At 33.5% G+C, this 18,248-nt stretch overlaps 2 protein-coding genes across 3 annotated transcripts; one reads left to right on the top strand and one right to left on the bottom strand.

Moving 5' to 3' along the window:
* Nucleotides 1–758: 758 nt before the first annotated feature.
* Nucleotides 759–4,761, bottom strand: LOC126697557 (thylakoid lumenal 15 kDa protein 1, chloroplastic). The gene is made up of 8 exons (XM_050394596.1): nt 4,574–4,761; nt 4,316–4,459; nt 4,012–4,107; nt 3,824–3,896; nt 3,328–3,389; nt 2,958–3,039; nt 1,137–1,197; nt 759–1,048 (listed from the first exon to the last, which is right to left on the bottom strand). The coding sequence occupies exons 1-8, from the start codon at nt 4,673–4,675 to the stop codon at nt 997–999; spliced, it is 672 nt and encodes a 223-aa protein (XP_050250553.1). The 5' UTR covers nt 4,676–4,761; the 3' UTR covers nt 759–996.
* A 5,569-nt stretch (nt 4,762–10,330) lies between these two features.
* On the top strand, nt 10,331–12,691 carry LOC126697556 (AT-hook motif nuclear-localized protein 15). Of its 2 annotated transcripts, XM_050394595.1 has the most exons (3): nt 10,331–10,644; nt 10,755–10,803; nt 10,987–12,691. In XM_050394595.1, exon 3 carries the CDS (start codon nt 11,381–11,383, stop codon nt 12,377–12,379), a length of 999 nt encoding a protein of 332 aa, XP_050250552.1. In that variant the 5' UTR covers nt 10,331–10,644; nt 10,755–10,803; nt 10,987–11,380; the 3' UTR covers nt 12,380–12,691. The 2 variants fall into 2 exon arrangements, with proteins under 2 accessions (XP_050250552.1, XP_050250551.1); XM_050394594.1 differs by lacking the exon at nt 10,755–10,803.
* The last annotated feature ends 5,557 nt before the right edge of the window (nt 12,692–18,248 follow it).

Raw genomic sequence — 18,248 nt, 5'->3', positions numbered from 1 at the left:
AAGTTGTCAATGTTAGTGAATTACGCATCTCACGTTTTTATCTTGCAAATGTGGTCGTTTGATGAATCATTTTTTACAGCACCTGCAGCAGCATTACATTTATGATGCAAGTCTTCCAAATTTAGGGGTTTTATTTTTTATTTTTTTCATGAATTCCCAAATTCAGATTTTCAGAAAAGAAATTCTTAGATGGCCCCAGAGGCTTTAGCCTAGAGAAATAACCAGAACTATCTAATTATAGACCAAATGTCGATTTTTCCAATCTGCTCTCATGTAGTCATTTTGCTTGTGGAGTCAGCATGAGTGACTGAGTACTTATTTTGCTTACAGTAAGTGAGGGGGATTCATTCAACTCAGTTTCTCCTCCATGGAAGAATCGGGTAATGCCAGGTCATTGCTAGAGTGAATGAATACATTTCTAATGCTAATTAAACCATACTGGATTGACAAATATTGCCAACCAAGATGAGGCGGCAACCAATATTTGTCAACCAAGATGAGGCGACAACCAAGATGAGGCTACCATTATTAGGAGGAGAATGCATATATTGGATGCATGCGATGCTTTCTCCTAATCAAGAGCTGTCCAAGACAGATGGGTCATGGTCAAGTTAGCACGGCATCTACTTATAGCCCTGAACTTGGAAATGGAAAAGACCCAATCATCTGATAGGAATTGGAAATGGAAGCTGAACCATCTATTATGTCCTAACCATTGTTATATGGTACGGAATCCAGAGCACCAAAGAAGATATATAAAAAAAATAAAAAAAATTCTGATTTATGGTAGATATTCATTTATAATGTATGTCACACGTTTGCCATTAAAATAAATGAAGGGGCTGGATAATGCTATTATTGACAACATATTATACAATAGCTACAATAATCAGAAGATGTCAAACTCAACTCAAATGAAAGCTGCAGCTCTTATTACAGATGCAGCAAAGCCGCTCCCCTCTGTTAAAATATAATGTTTACTGGAGCAATAAAATTCTATTTGCAAAGCAGTGTGTCACGTGTTGGGTTTCCAGTTGTAGGATTCACCCTGATTTAATGATAAAAAAAGTGGTTTAAGTATGAACCAAGCATATTTAATAATTTAGAAGGCAAATGTATAGAAAAGTTTATCTTACCCATCTGCAACTTTGCAAAGGTATTCTCGTTGATCATCTCTTAAGGGCACGTCTGTGAAGTCTGACCACATGCAAGGCAAATCAGTCAAAAAATAAATAACTACCTCATAACAGGATTGGCCTAAGCTCATATTTTAGGCAAGCAAACATTCCACATTCTTTCCATGGAATGTTAAAGCTCAAGCAAATTTTCCATAATGGCATTACTCATTAGTAAAAGAAATTTTAAGCAATGTAGGGAAGGAAAAGATGGAAGATTCACTAGCTACTCTGCTTGGAATTGAATTAGGTTTAAACATGCTGTGGTGGATTGGTGAAACCTCATTTGGCATCATATAGTCATTCCCAAACATTCATTCATTTGCTAGCTAGACATTCAAAAAAGATTGTCAACTCGGTGAGGCTTGTCAAAAAGGTTTATGACGGAGATATGCTATGTGTGTATTGCAGAAACATATTGGAGAGCCATGACCATTTGATTTTTGAATGTTCATTTGCATGCAGAATTTTGTCTTAGCTATTGCATTTGTGTGGTGTGAACCAAGTTGCCTTCACCTGGGCTGAAGTTCTTAATAATTCCCCTTAACTAATCTGCAGAAAAGAGGGTTCAAATCCTCCCTTTGTAAACTAGTTTGGGCTGCATCAATGTATCATGTTTGGATTCAGAGAAATGCTAGTGTTTAATGGAAGAATCTTGTTAGAGGAGGCTCTAATGCAACAGATCAAAAATGATGTGAGGTTGCGTGCAGGTAGTTGCAAAGCAGTGACCAATTCACATGTTATAGGGTCTTATGTAGTAAGTGGAACATTTCTCACTGTTTTGAGCGCTAGAACTAAGGGTTGGTGTTCTGACCCTGTGCTGTTGGAGTAGCAGGTTTCCCTACTGAGAATTGGTGTTTGTATTTCTAGTTTGATTTTTTGATCAATAATATCACTTAGTCATTAAAAAAAACAAATGGGTGGAAACATCATCAAGGTGAAAAATGAACTTATTAGTTTGTGGGATCCAGAGTCATCATACATAGTAGGATTCTAGTACAAAGTGGCTCTTAAAACTAAACTGTGTTCAAAATATCAAGAAAAAACTTGACAATTATTCATTTCATTAGAGTAAAGCCCCACATCAAAACTAATACACACACACACGCATATATATAAAAAGTATATTTCATTTCCATTAAATGTCTCAACATTCACACAAGAAAAGCCTTAGTCTTCACACTTTTGGTGAACTTGATTTACATTTACGGAGCTGACTGGCAAATAAGAACTTGAGTAGCCAACCTTGATTATATGAAAGCTTTTGTTGAGTTGAATTGGGTTGCAAAGCATGAGCCATGTTGTTAGTATGCATATGACTTGCCACATAATTTTGCATTGACCTTCCTACTTTTAAAAGCTAATCTCCTTGCTTTTGCCCCCTTATATTAATCTAGTATTTTTAATAATCTCTGTCAAAAAGATCTTACAAATTATTTTTTCTGTAACAAAATCTAAGCAGCTTAGATAGCACTGGAAATTAGTGCTGGACTCCATTGGATGCATACATATCTAGCCAGCATATTTTGCTGGGAATCTAGCTCGTATAATCAGGAAGTTCAGTAAATTACTCTATGATACCTGTACTACTAGATAAAGAATGACTCATGACAATTAGTAGATGACATTTCTGAATTATAAACAAGTTGGTTCCCTAGGTTTGATTAACTGCACATAGTGATATTCTCTTAAGACTAAAAGAGAATACCTCTGAGATCAACCCCCTTAAAAGTGAAAACATCAATTCTCAGAAAAATATCATTAAGCAGTGTTTCTACATACCAGCTCCTGTTATATTTGATCCCTTGAAAGATGTGTTGCCAGTAACAAGTGCACCTTCCAAGATAGCATTGCTCAAATTTACCTGCAGAAAAAGTGTATTTGATAGGTTAATCTATTTTTTGTAAGGGGTATAGTGGAAACATTATCAGCTTTTAAGGATTTGTGTCAAAGGATTTTTCTAAGCTTCAAACAAACTGGTTTAAGAAGGCATAATCCACTATAAAAAAAAAGTCTGCAGGCTGGCCCTGTTTCATAAATGCTACATGCATAACAAGAATGCATACAAATAGATTTCCTGGACTCTACAAACAATTAATACTTTCCTAGAAATTGAATCACACCTAAAAAAAAATCTAATAATAAACAATACCTTTGTAACATTTGCCAATGAAAAGTCTACACCTCTGAGATCAGTGTCTGAAAGATCAGCCCCTTTGGATATAGAAAGACAATAGTAGATAAATCATTAATTCACTAAAAATTTACAATCGAATAGTTTGTTTTTCACTCTAAAACACACAGTTTATCAATGTAATTTCAACTTCCTAGCATACAAGAAGGTATCTCATGCATCAACTATACACATCTACATGTTGTGAGATGCGGGATGCACATAGCTGCAGCATAAAATAATTTTCCCTTGCATTCGTGCTCACGCACCAAATGCTTGCCCTTTGCTAAAACCTTCTTACACAACCTTAACATGTAACCTCTACTTACTCGGTAAACATGATCATTATCATTGTCAAAAAAGTTATATCAGGTGAATTTTGATCATGTCACATTATTCATATTCATATGTTACTAAACATTGCCCAATTTGGGCTACCCAACATAAGTACAAGAAAACAATAAGAAAATTAAACCTGTTAAATCAGCATCAAAGAAGCTTGCACCAAGTAACTTTGCACCTTTAAAATTCGTTTGCCTCAATATAGACTGAAAAACCAATTCAATATATTGCACATCAATTAAATAAAACAAAACCCACTAACATATATGGTCAAATGGCAAGCCATTGCCAGCAAAATATTTGTATAAAATTAAATTAGACCGTCTTGAAGTCTTGCTTGATCAATGTCTTCCCGCTAAAGTCCTTCCCAGTCAAATCCTGGCCTCTCGTCACCTCTTGCCCGTACGGACCTCCACCCTTTACAAAAAAATTACCCACCAAATCACAAACAACGATAATTCTACCAACCGCGCTCAATTTCACATCATGTTAAAATGGTCTATTGCAACTAATGAAGAGATTCACAGAAAGTGTCGAACACTCACAGTCACTTCAATTAAACAAAGTAACACCAAGTATGTAATTATTTAATTTACATGTGGCTAAAGTGAAATTATTTACGTACCTTGAAAGCGAGTGCCGGATCGGCAAATAAAAGAGAGGCGGAAACTAGAGCGAGTAGGCTTGCCTTAGAGACCGATTCTCCCAAACACACAATTGGGTTTCTCCGACAACCTTCTACTTCTAGAACCTTCTTAACTAACTGTACCTGTCTCCACAGACCAACAAGAATTAGCTAACGTGCGCCGGTTGTATATTGTAGTATAAATAATAAACAAATTAAGCTTAAAGGGGGTGCGTAGCGTAGTGTAGTGTAGTGTACCTGAGGCGCAGGATAGCTCAAGAGAGTAGTGCAAGAATTATGCGAGAGTGAGAGTGGGACTTTGAAGGAGGACAAGGAAACATTGAGAATTGGAAAAGCCATTGCCACCAGAATAGAACATGAGAGTGTGTACTTTATTCAGTTTTATCTGTTAAAAGTCTGAAAATATGGATAATGTGAGCAATAATAAATGGAAAATTGTCTTTAAAAAAAAAAAAAAAGTTTGGGCCTTGAAGAATGATTAACTGGGCTTTTCAGACTAATGGGTCGGGCTTGGTGGGCCCATTTGGACTATTGTTGTGTGGGGTTGGAAAGAGACTTTTCAACTCTGAATGGGCCCATAAAGTTTGACGGTTGTTCAATTTGAAGGTTTTTGATTTGAGCAATAATGGGGTTTTGTTTGTTCACCAGCCTAAATCAAAGTGTAGACTAGACTAAGAAAGAAGAAACTTGAAAATTTCAAGCAATGACTGATTTGAGTCAATCTCAAGAGAGCGATGGTGGTGATGATAGTAACATGTTTCCAAATTTATATCGGACGTCTATGACAATGAATTTTTTTTTTTTTTTTTGAATTTTCTATGACAATGAATTATAGAATAGACAATTATGACAATAATAAATTATAAAGGTCCTTGCCTTTTTTTTTTCGTTTGTTTAACTTATGGTGATGATGTTGAGAGGACCCGCGAACATGACTAGAGATCATCTCCAACATGGAATTAATGGGCTTTGAGTTTAGTTTTGTATAATCTTATTTTGGTCAAATTTGGTATGACCAAACGAAATTTCTTTCTACCTTTGCTTGAGTCTTCCAACTCTATTTTTTTGTGGATTTCGTGAGAGGATCATAAAATAAAATAATTCACTTTTTCTTTTTTCTTTTTTAAGACACAATGTTTTTAATCTTTAAAATTTGAGATTGTTTTCATTTTGACTCTTCATATTTGAAAATTTTTGCCGCGACCCTACATGTTTGATTCGTTTTCATCTTTGCCCTTATGCTTTAAAATTTTCATTTGGTACTTCATGATTGGTTTAATTTTTTGTATGGTGCTTTACATTTTAAAATTTTAATTTTCATAAAGGGATAAAATAAAATTTTTGAAACGTAAAATACCAAACATAAAAATGAAACAAAACGACTACATATCGAGTGTAATATTATTGACTTTGATTTTAGGTTTGTATGGTCATACCCCCAATGGAGTACATAGGAGGTAAATTCCTTGATTGAAGGTGTGAAACCTAGAGATCTTAGAATCAATCCACGACACTATCAATTTATGAGGTTTTAAAGGTATCTCTTGGGTAAGGGATAGAATAGTTTAGTTAATTTATCTGAGACACCATCTTCTTTTATAAAAATAAATAAATAAATTTTGTATAATCATTTTTGGGTCAAATTTGGAATGACCAAAAGAAATTGTTCCCAATTATGCTTAATAGTTGATTCTTACATATGTGTTTTGTGTGGTTTCATAAAATAAAATAATTAACTCAAAATTTTTTCCCTTTAATTACATTTTTGGACATTAAAGTTTGTTTTCATTTTGGCCCTTTATATTTTAAAATTTCATGTTTGATTCATTTTTATATTAGCCTTATATGTTTCAAAATTTTCATTTTGCTCCATATTTAATTTAGTTTTTTATTTGAGCATTTAAACTTTAAAATCTAATTTTCATGAAAAACTAAGTGTGCGTTCGGGTTAGGATTAAAAATTAAAATTATTTCACTATTCAGCTTATTTTTGCTATTATTTATGGGTCTCACTATACTTTTTGGTATTATTCATGAATCTCACTGTACTATTTCAACTAATTTTTACCTTTTTCTACGGTACTTTTAAAATTCAACAATAATTTTTCAGTTTTAACAAAATAAACGATATCCAAACACACCCTAAAATGAAAATTTAAAGACGTAAAAGGCCAAATGAAAAATTGAAACAAAGCCAAAAGAAATTTTTTTAGAACATAAAAAATAAAACAAAAAATTAATTCAAACATAAAAGATCAAAATAAAAATTTTGAAATATAAAATGCCCAAAATGATAACCATCCCAAATTTTGAGAAAAAAAAAAATTGAACTTAAGTGTTTTTGGAATACGTATCCTAGAAGTAACACATTTTTATTGGTAGACACTGACTCATTCTTTAAAAGTTGTACTTGTTCGATTGTCTCTCCAAGTTGTACTTACAAGTTAGAAGGAAGAAGGAAGTAACGTTTGAATTCACTAACAACTTTTTTGACTTGGAGCTCAAAACTTTGTTTTTCTACTTGCTTGAAAAACCGAACCACTTCGAGATGACTTTTGTTACAAAAGAGTTTTCTCCACTTCATTTCGTTTTATTGGAAAGAGTCAACAGACTTCTAATTTTGAAAAGTTCAATTTGCTCACCTTTGTTTAAGAGATTAGAGAACAGAGTTCGGATCTCTCTTCTCTACTCTCTTAATTGAATCTCATAATCGTAAAGCTAGTTCGAACATGGATAAACTTTTTTTTTTTTTTTTGAAAGTAGAGTTTAACATGTTCTTGAACAGTTTAATTCATTTATAGTCTTATAAAAAAGGGTTCTAGTTTAAAATTGATAAAATGGTGTTTTGTTTTGTTTTTTCTTTAGAAACAAACATGCACAAAAGAGAGGGAAATATGTTATGACACAAAAGCATAATTTTTTGGGTTAAATTAAAAAAAAAATGCTATATTCATAATATGTTTACAATACTTTTACAATAAATTATAGGTGGTAAGTTGTTAGTTCTAATTTGAATTTATGACTTAAATTAGTTTTTTGTCCACCCGTAACAATAAAAAAACAACTTGGCACATAGGTAAATCAATAAAACAAAAATATTTTTCTGAGAAGCCGATAAAAAAATTATAGAAATATTTTTAAACCAATGTTATAACTTTTCATAATTAAATTTTGACTAAAATATTGTTTGCTAAAATTTGAATGCCGTAATTTAAGACTAGGAAACCTATCATTGGAGGAGGTATATTATGTTTCATATACATAAGTCATCCTTTCATATGAGAGTGGACCCAGACTTAATGTATTTTTCTTTGTCACAAACATTTTACCGTTCAACTTTAAACCCTCGTGTATTAAAAGAGAAAAATGCTAAGAAGTCGTGAGTGGTGGAATTGTAGACTTACCACTTTTATTTCACCACTTACAATTTTTCATTTGACAAAAGTTATAGTAAAAATTGTAGTTCTAACATTACTTATTTAAGGCTAGAAAACCTGTTATGGTAGGAGATATATCATGTTTCGAATACATGAGTCATTCTTCTTGTATGTGGGTGGACCCAAATATAATGTATTTTTCTTGTCACAAACTTTTTACGGTCCAACTTTAATCCCTTGTGTATTAAAAAAGAAAAATGCTAAGATCATAACTTACTCATATGACAAGTTATGAATGGTAAAGCAAAAACTATAAAAATGATGGTTAGACAATTTCACTCCTAATGACTTTTATTAGCACGTGAACAAATTGCGATAAGGGTTGTGATTATCATTACACATTAAAAGAAAGAAAGAGAGAGATACCACTCAACCACTTTCTCTTTAATAAATAGGGGGTCTGAATTCTGGCTAACCACAGTGACATTGGTAACACCAAAATGTCAAAAAGGTGACACTGATGAATGAAGAAACAACAGAGAGATAGAGATAGAGATTGAACAAGAAGGAAGACCAAAACATCAAAAAAAAAGAAAAAAAGAAAGAGAAGAAAAGAAAGTCTTCTAGTAGGGGCTGGGTGGGCTGGTGGCTGTGTGTTTTGGCGGTGAGGTTCGTTCGAGAGACCCCAGACCCCAGAACTTCTTGGCATTTGATACCTTGTCGGGACTCGCAGACAGTGACGTGTTCCCACTACTCCATGCGCACGTTACCCCACACACAATTAAACCCCATAACCCAAATACCCAAACACCCACCACCGCACCAACACCAACACCAACACCAACACCATTCCCTCTCTCTTTCTTACATTTGTTTTCACAAAGTCCCACTCTTAAGAAATCTCCAGCTTTCACACCCTTGCTTCATTCGCTACTTTTCTTTTCTGTCTTTGACCATATCCTCTACACCTTTCCCCACATTAACCATATCTACACCCACAAAAAAAAAAAAAAAAAAAAAAACCAATCCAATACAAGGGCATGCCATTATTTTTTTGTTCTCTTTCATGATTGGTGTATTTAAATGAGTTTCCACAATGGAAGGATGGATGTTTTTTTTATTTTTTTTATTTTATTAAATAAGAATATTTAAACTTTTTCAAGTATCTGATTATTTCTTTAGGTATATGTAGTCATCCGTCTCACATATATCGGGTTATTACAATGAAGAATCCATTTGGAGTGGTTCTAAGATATTGACAAAAGATTTCGAATCAAGAGCCTCATAGATACCATAAGGTCTTAAGAACCACTTAACAAACTTCTTAGGGTTGACGATGAATGTAGTAATAAAAGCCCACTCAAGAGCTTAAAACTTGGCTAGATCGCAAAAACGAAATTAGAATCCCTCAACTTAAAAAGTTGAGAAATACTCAAATCAATCATTTTAAAGTAGTAAGGAAAAAAAGAGAGCCATTTGATTAAATTTTAATATAGGGAAATTAATTACAATTACTTTTGTGTGTGTTGACATTATCATAACTTAGTCCATAAATTTTTAATTGTTACATTTGATCCTCTAAATTTTGAGTTAAAATAAAATTGTTAAGGGTAAGTGGTTCCATTTAAAATTAATACCATTAACAATTTCATTTAAATTGAAACCATAGTGAGTTAAAATATAACAATTCAAAAGAGGGTAATTTAATCGTCCAAAAAAAATGTTAATTTTTAACATATATAATTCTAACAATTTCATTTTAATCAAAACTTTAAGGGTCAAATGTAATAATTGAAAGTTTTGTGGACTAAATTGTGATAGTGATATCACAAGAAGATAAATTAGAATTTATCCTTTGATTTATACAAATATTAAAGTACACTTAAGACTTTTGTCCTCAAAAAAAGTACACTTAACACTTTTGATCTTTAAAATTTGGAATTATTTTCATTTTAGCCTTTATGTTTCAAAATTTTCATTTTAGCCCTTTATACTTGATTCAATATTTTGGTTGCCCCCTCATAAAAATGAAAATTTTAAAACATAAAAGACTGAACAGATTACTTAATCAAACATGAAGGCCTAAAATAAAAATTTTGAAACACAAAAAATGATATGAAAGCAAATAAAACATGGCCAGGATAAAAATAACCTCTTAACTTTAAATCTTTTAAGAACCCGTTTGGCATGAGCTTATAAGTTTCAGCTTATTTAAGTTTTTAACTTTTTTTTTTTGTATTATTTATAGGTCTTATTATATTTTTTGATACTATTCATGTATATTATTGTACTATTTAGATAGTTTTTAATTTTTTTTCCTACATTTTCAACAAAAAATTTTCAATTTCAAGTAAATAAATTATTCCAAACCGTCGGTATCAACAATATGTTTAAATAATGACATATATTAACAAATTCGTTTTTAGAAAAATTTTATTGAGAATTAAAAAGTTTATCAAAATTTTTTCAATTTCTAATAAAATTTTTTCTAAAAATAATATAGTATTGTCCGTCCTGCACATTTAGTAAAATCCTTAATAAAAATATTAATTTGAGTATTTAACCATTTAGCAATTTTTTTATTGGTGCACTTTAAATGGGTTACCTTAAAGGAAAGATGTAGATAGTAAAAGCTCTCACTCAACTTGGAGCTAGAAACTTTGAGCAGCACAAAACCGTTTACCGGGGAGACAAGAAAATTCAGCTTACTGCAAAACCGCTACTGATTGATAGATACACGAATCCTTATCGTACGCCAGGGGAGTGCTAACCTCTTTTAACGTACACCCACTGCGCCAGAACACAGACCACTCTGCTTCTTGCTAAAACTCAAGGCCCCCCTCTCTACCTCAGAACTCAGAAGAGACCAGAAATCCTGGATTGTTGCTTCCTTTCAGTACTAATCTGCTCTCTCTGTGTGTAAGCATTCAGGTACAAAGCTAACAGAGACTCCTCTCCTCTTTTCTGTTCAGAAATATATAAAGTAGGAAAATATAAGCTTTACACTTTTTTTTTTATGTATGTACAACCTGTTCACGTAGTTGGGTTTCATGAAAATGGTATCTTTTGACTGATATTTTGGAGTGCAAGGTAATTTATTTCTTTTTGGTTGTTTATATTTTTGGTGTGAGTTTAGATCCTTGATTTTTCTGAGTTTTGGTGAAGTGGGTTATTACTTTTTTTTAGTGGTTCAGTTCTAGTTTTAATGTTTACTGGATCTGATTTTTTGCAATTTGGAGTGTGAGAGTGGTAATGATTAGGGTTTATATGCAGGACAAGGAAAACCCATGTTGTTGTGTCTGATTCATGCAAGATGGTTAGCTTGGTTTGGGTGAGGAGGAAGGGATAAGGTTTTTTTGGATTGTTTGTATCTGTTAGATTTGGGGTTCTTTGTTTGAGCACTCAATCTACAAAAACAGCAGACAAACAAACAAAGGACAAAGAAGAAGCTAGAACCTTTATCCATATTCTCGGTGCTATTGGGTTTCCAAAGCTGGCTAACTAGCTCTCTTTCTTATTTGGGTTGTATTTTATCATTATTCAAATCAACGAGGCAAATAGAGACACGGGAAGAGTGAAGAGTGATACAAAAACAAGAAAAAGCTTATTGGATTTGTCTCAAAGGTAAAGTCTTTTTTGAGTTTTTCTCTTCTCGGAGTTCTTGAACATGGCGAGTCGATGGTGGGCTGGGAATGTAGCGATGAGAGGTGTGGACCCCATGTCCTCGACCCCATCGCTTCATCTGAGAAACCCAGACGAAGATAGTGGCGGATTGAACAGTCTCGGACCCAGAAGAGAGCAAGAATTCATGGACAACAACAACCATAACAGTAACACCAATACTACTTCCACCAATAGTAGCACAAGCAACACCACCACCCCACAAAGGCAAAACCTTGAAGAAGAAGATAGCCGAGAGATTGATCATGAAGCTGAGGACTTGAATAATAGTGGTGGCCAAGAACTTATCGAGCCAGGTAGTAGTAGTGGGCGCAGGCCACGTGGCAGACCACCGGGGTCGAAGAACAAGCCAAAGCCTCCAATAGTGATCACAAAAGAGAGTCCCAATGCTCTTCGAAGCCATGTATTGGAAATCAGCAGTGGGAGTGATATTACTGAGTGCATTGGTACTTTTGCTAATCGAAGGCATAGAGGGGTCTCGGTTTTGAGTGGTAGTGGCATTGTCAATAATGTTACTCTTAGGCAACCAGCTGCACCTGGTGGAGTCATTACTCTTCATGGAAGATTTGAGATTTTATCTCTATCTGGTGCTTTCCTGCCAGCCCCGTCGCCACCCGGGGCCACGGGGCTAACTGTGTATTTAGCTGGTGGACAAGGCCAAGTTGTTGGTGGCACCGTTGTCGGTCCATTGGTGGCTTCAGGGCCGGTTATGGTTATTGCGGCGACGTTTACTAATGCTACGTACGAGAGGTTGCCATTAGAGGACGAGGCAGCGGTTGGGGAAGGAATGCAAGTGCAGCAGCAACAACAACAATCAGGAGTGAATTCTGGGACTAATGGGAATCCAGCAGCAACTCAAGGTTTGGGTGAACAGGTGGCAGTTTCAATGCCTATGTACAATTTACCTCCAAATTTGCTACCAAATGGTCAGATGCCCCATGATGTTTTTTGGGGTCCTCCTCCTCGTCCACCTCCATCTTACTGAGGGGTAGAGAGAGAGACGAAGTTCAGGGGGATTCGTGTTAGTTTGGTTTTGCTGACTTTTTTTTGTGCAAAATGTTTTGAACAGTTTCTTGTAAGCAATAGCAATTAAGCAAGGTAGGACTTTTTGTTTATATCTCTTGCTTGTGAACCTTAGTCTGCTGGCCAACTAGGAATATGAATCTCAGTTTTCTTGTTAGTTTCGGATTACTTGTTTCTCTCTCTAATCAAGTTGCTTTGGAAGATTTCATTTTTTGATGATGTAGGTAAAGGATGTAGTCAAGAAATAAAGTTGGAGATGCAAATTATGAGAGAACTTTCTTCTTATGGTAAGCAGTAGTTTGTATTAGAGATGAGATTTTCCTTATTTATTTTTATCTTTTAAATCTTAAATCGAACAGATTTAATGTTTTCAATATACTTGATTAATGTTTTTTTTTTCATGGAGCAATGATATTGCTGAGAGGCTACTATGTGCTTCAGTCGAAAATAGATCAAACTATCACTCCTTGGGTAGTGTAATGAATCAACACCTTCTAGAGCTAGAGAGAGAGAGAGCGAGAGAGAAAGAGAGAGGAGGGGCCGGGTTTCATTGATAATTCCCAGAATGATGGTTACTTGATTAGAGAGAGGGAGAGAGAGAGGGAGGTTCATTAATAATTCCCAGAATGGTTTTTAGCATTTATTTTTTTATTTTTTGGGTTGGGGGGAGGGGTGTGTTAACTGTTAATGCTTGGGTGCAAGTTGCTTTCGATACTTTATACTTGCCAACGCTATTGCTACGGGTCATTTCTGACTACATAAAGCAAATTGCACAGGTAGATAAGCAAAATACATGCATCATGGAATAAGGGCTACAAAATTAGACTTTGTTTCATTGTTTAATTGTTGTAGTTATGCATATTGAATGAATCAACCATGCTAAACAATATTCCATTACCAAGTTACTCTCTCTCTCTCTCTCTGTGTATTGTATGTGTGTTCAGTTGTTATTGTTGAATGAAAATATTAAAATTGGGAAATTTTTGCTAATGTCTATGGAATTTTAGAAGTTATTAACTTAATGGAAAGATATCATCTCTTCTTTGTGATCTTTCCTTTTCATCAAACTCTTAGTTCATTTGTCAATAACAAATTCTAAACAGTAGATGGAATTGAACCTTGCTACTGTATATTTGATGTGGTTTAATGGAGTTATTTCAGGTCAATTTTTTATGCATTTTAGGGGCTTTCTGCAATGGTTCCTGCTTTGACGAACTCTTTAAAATCACTAATGCTATCTTTCAATACAAAATATCTACAAATTTACAATGGTGTTAAATATGAAGTGGGAATATAAAATGAATCCATTTTCTGTGGTAGCATTACCATATAATAGTGTGCTAACATGCACAATAGTTTGTTATTATAGCTATTATGTTACTTTTCATTTAATTTTTGTTAAATTATGATAATTAGCCTCTGAGGCTAGCTTGGATGACTTGGCCTTGTTATACCGTGTCTGTCTTGTGTTTGAGTCCTCACCTAAAATAAGTAAATTGTGAGTGGTTGCCTATATCTGGGGTTTTAACACCCCCCCCCCCCCCCCCCCAACAACCACACACACGCACGTAAAGGTTGGGTTGGGAGTTCCACATAAAAAAAAATGTTAATTCATGAATGAAGATTTTTTATTTATTTAATCAAATATAACAAATAAATGATCAAAGAAAGTATAAGGCAAAAGGTATAATAAAGAAACATTTTATGAAAGTGTAACTGCTATATAGCAAATCATGATTCTGGCCTCCCAGCATTTTCACTGATTTTGAGTTAATTTTAAGATACAATATCAATGTATTATTTATTATTCAATTTTCCTATGTCTAACTAGTGGAATTATATCTAGTCTCTACAACTCTTGACCCCACAAATCCCTATCTATAGCATGTTCAATCTTCTATTTGGAAAGAGGACAAGTACAACTTGCCCAAAAAGGCAGGTCATCATTGTAGATTTTGTATAGGTTGGACAATGCACATCAGAGGTGTTTTGTTACCTTTCTCCCCTCATCCTTTTCTTTGGGTTAAAGTTGATTGAAGTTGGGATATGATAAGGTTCCAAGGTGGTGGTATTTTTTATAAAAAGTTTATCAGTGTTGAAAAGTAGTGAATAGTGATTATATTTAGTTCTTATGTAAATCCTTGCGTGCTAGATGGTATTGTTTGTATGAAAATTCCCATATCTAACAAAACCAACAAACATGCATTTGTGCTTATTCATATGTAAAGTTGAGAGAGTGGAAATTTGAATGACCTCTCTTATAGATGAATATATGGTAATTAAACTAGAGGTAAATGCAGTATGTGTGATAGAAGATTGTCTATTAAAAAGAGAATAAATGTAATTAGATCAAAAGGGATGTAGTGTTTTGATACTGGTTTTGCTTGGAAAATGTTCTCGTGATTGATCTGTGCAATGATAGCATGCATGCTCTCTTTTTGTTCGTTTTGTCTTTCCTTCTTTTTTTCTTTGGGGGGGGGGGGGGGGGTGGGTTGTTGAGCTTAATGAAATCTGACTTTCTTTGTTTTTATTTCTGATATACATTTGAAAATTCTTAATACCATTCAGTCACAAAATCTATGATTGTGTCTTGTCAATGTTTTAAGTTTCGTTATGTTCCAAATGATGTGTACCATTGCATCTTGGACCTTTAATGAGTTCTCTATAATCAGCCTTCTTATTTCAAAACTTGTTCCATAAAAGTCATTGTTTTGCCGTCTTTTGACTACAGTATGAACCAATAGGAGGCAAGCACTCACATCACCCTTGACTTTTATGGTTATGTCTTTGTTATATTGAATTGTCTTTGTTAAAATATGGTATGTATGGGAATACATTAGGCTTATTATGGTAACCTAAAACCACAGTAGCCTATGCTATTACAAAACACCATGGTAGCTCATGATATTCTAAAGAATCACGGCCTACATTATTTATGGTAATATCTTGATATAAAATATCCTAATAAAAAAAATGTATCATCTATCTATCATTACACTTATGTTCTAGTAACTCTTATTTAGGCTGCTGATGCCCCCCTTTCATTGGTTTTCTTTTCCCCTGAGCTTCATTTTGATTGATCTGTTCCAGGATGAACAGTGCTAATTATATTCCTATGTAGGAGGTGTCTTCTTCTCATTGACCATAGAGAGGCCTCTTATTTTCTTTTTCATGCCAACTAGAACTTTGTCATAGGAACAATTGCCCTTATGACTGGAAACAACCACACCTATGCCACATTGATTACTCTTAGTTAGCCATGACAGAAAATAAAATGCCATGCTATATATTCGTTTGAAATATTCTCCTATTATCTAGTTACCAGAGCTGAAGTCATAGATGTTGGTTACAAACTTTGCTTACACTTTAAGCTTCTTGTAAAGAGTAGGGAGGATAAATAGCTGAAAAATGTGATTCCCTTAATATTCTCCCTTTTTTTTTATTCATCCAAAAAATATTGTCATTCGCTCATTCCCATAAGCTTTCTGCTAGGCTAATTGTTTGAGTATTTGCAGCCTGAATGGGTACTCAACAGCTATAGCATTAACTTAAAAAGCTGTTTGTGGTGCCTCTTGCTTTAAAGTTGCTATTGTCCAACTTTGTAGCGTTCCACCCATCCGTGTGATGCAAGCATCTGCCGAAAGATGCATGTGTACCACCCCTTTTATTTTTCTGTTCTGCATTGATCCTTTAATCAGTGAGATAATTCTATGTGTGTGTGTCTTCTTTTTTTACTATTTTTTATTTAACTTTTTGGGTTACAGAAAAATTCAGCTAGCAAGCAAAAGTTTAGTGCATTCTCATCAAGGCTCTACCACAGCATTTTTAGTCAGGTCATGAAGTTCAAATATGAGCATTGAGCAATATCAAATTAGGTATCTGTGCTGACTCTATTATTTCCTAGTTCTTAGGATTTACTAAGAGAGAGAGAGAGAGAGAGAGAGAGAGAGAGAGATATCCCAAAAGCTTGCTAAAGTTCTTTCTGGGCCGGGACCAAAGATATCTCGGTATCCCTTTTGCCTTTCCTTTAGGGTCAAAAGGAAATTTTATGGTCATGATTGGTTGGGTTTTAGAAAGTTGCTATGTTAAAGTCAGTAACATCCCCCCTAAACCACAAACAGATTACAAAACAAGAAAAAGATGGGTAATTTTTTTTATTGAAAAAGGGAAGAGGGGGGTGTGGGGGGCTGATTTGCATTTGTTTTCTTCAAGAACTGTAATTATGCTCCTACTCTTTAGTATTTATTGACTTGGAAAGTCAATAATAGGCCATAATGGATTGAAGCTGTCATGTTTTAGCTTTAAAATGCAATGATGTAATTAAGCTATTCCGAGTCTTTGATAAGATTGTTTGGGCAAGCAAGTCAAGCATGTCTTCCGTTTGGTATTCAGTAGGTTTTTTTTTTTTTTTTTTAATAATTTATTTGTATACTCCCTCCGTCCCACTTTGTTTGTCCTCTATTCCATTTTAGGATGTCCCAAAATATTGTCCTGTTTCTAAAAATAAAAGTCATTAATTTACTAATGTTCCTATTATACCCCTATTAATTTACTAATTCAATTTTTTGATAAATTTATTTAAGGGTAGTTTTGAAAATTTATACATTTTTAAAAGGTAGACAAGACAATAAATGATGTTCCCTTAAAAATTTTGACTTTTCAAACAGGACAAACAAAGTGGGACGGAGGGAGTAATATTTATCAAAAGATCTAGTTTTTAGTATTTTTTATGCTAAATGTGAGGATTAAAAATTAAAAATCGGTTCATTTAATTTTCTTTCAGACACTAGTATAGGTTTAGCTCATCTCTGATTTAAATTACGTATTCAAATTAGTTCATTTATTTTTTTGAACAAATATCAGTTTATTTATGACTTGTTTAATTAACGGAATCTCTCTCTATATAAAGTAAACATTGGGTTCTAAATTTTTTAAACCTTCACAAATCTTAGTGGATGCATCCTATAGCTAACAAGTAAGTAATAGTATCCTCGAACCAAAACTTATTTTACATGTAAAAGTTGGGTTCTAGAATTTATAGTTAAGTGGTTATTTTCTTGATATAAGAGCACCTCCACCGGTTTATTTAAAATTTTGTACTGTTTAGAATTAGAGGGTAAACAGTGACATTTGCATTTTACCTACCTACTTTTTGAAATACACTTTTCAACAGATTCTCTATTTTTTTCCAATTTCATTTAAATATTATTTCTTCATTTTATTTTTAATCTTTCTTTATTCATTCCCAACAACTATATTTTTCAAATTCCTAGCCGTTATATTTTTAAATTTCTCAACGGTAACATTTTTAAATTTTCCAACAATTAGGACCGTTTGGTATGTGATTTTGAGCAACAATTTTTAGTTTTTAAACAACATGACACGTATTTTCATATATTTTTTTATTTACACGTATTTGTAAAAAATGCAAATAACGTTATTAGAACTACATTACCAAACACCCCTAATTGCTCAATAGCCTTTTTTTTAAGGGTCATTTTTTTCTAATGGTAATATTTCTCAATAGTAATTTTTCAAAAAGACTTGATAAATTTCGATTATCATAGATTTGATAAATTTCAAATTACATCAAATTTTACCTATACAAGACTAACATAAATGAAAAGAAATTTCAAATTACAATAAGACTAAAGACATAAAAATTAATGTGAGCATAAAACTTAAAATTAGATGATCCTACAACTCGCTATATTGTTGCCACAAGTGCTCAACGAGATCCGATTAGAGTTCAAAATGAGTTTCTCTATTTCTAATATTTTCATGGGCTACAATGAACGCTGTAAATTGACTAAATTCTTCTATAGGCTCGT

The sequence above is a fragment of the Quercus robur genome, chromosome 8, assembly GCF_932294415.1.
Source record: "Quercus robur chromosome 8, dhQueRobu3.1, whole genome shotgun sequence".
NCBI classification, from domain to species: domain Eukaryota; kingdom Viridiplantae; phylum Streptophyta; class Magnoliopsida; order Fagales; family Fagaceae; genus Quercus; species Quercus robur.
Note: the sequence above shows the minus strand (reverse complement) of the source record. Positions and strands in the feature narration are given on the sequence as shown.

What these genes read in the sequence shown, in the direction of transcription:
- LOC126697557 (XM_050394596.1), bottom strand. Translation starts at nt 4,675, where the DNA reads ATGGCTTTTCCAATTCTCAATGTTTCCTTGTCCTCCTTCAAAGTCCCA. An exon ending in TCAAGCAAGACTTCAAGACG is followed by an intron (nt 3,897 to 4,011) that starts GTCTAATTTAAT and finishes TTGGTTTTTCAG; the next exon opens with TCTATATTGAGGCAAACGAA. An exon ending in ATCAAATATAACAGGAGCTG is followed by an intron (nt 1,198 to 2,957) that starts GTATGTAGAAAC and finishes GCATGTGGTCAG; the next exon opens with ACTTCACAGACGTGCCCTTA.
- LOC126697556 (XM_050394594.1), top strand. Translation starts at nt 11,381, where the DNA reads ATGGCGAGTCGATGGTGGGCTGGGAATGTAGCGATGAGAGGTGTGGAC.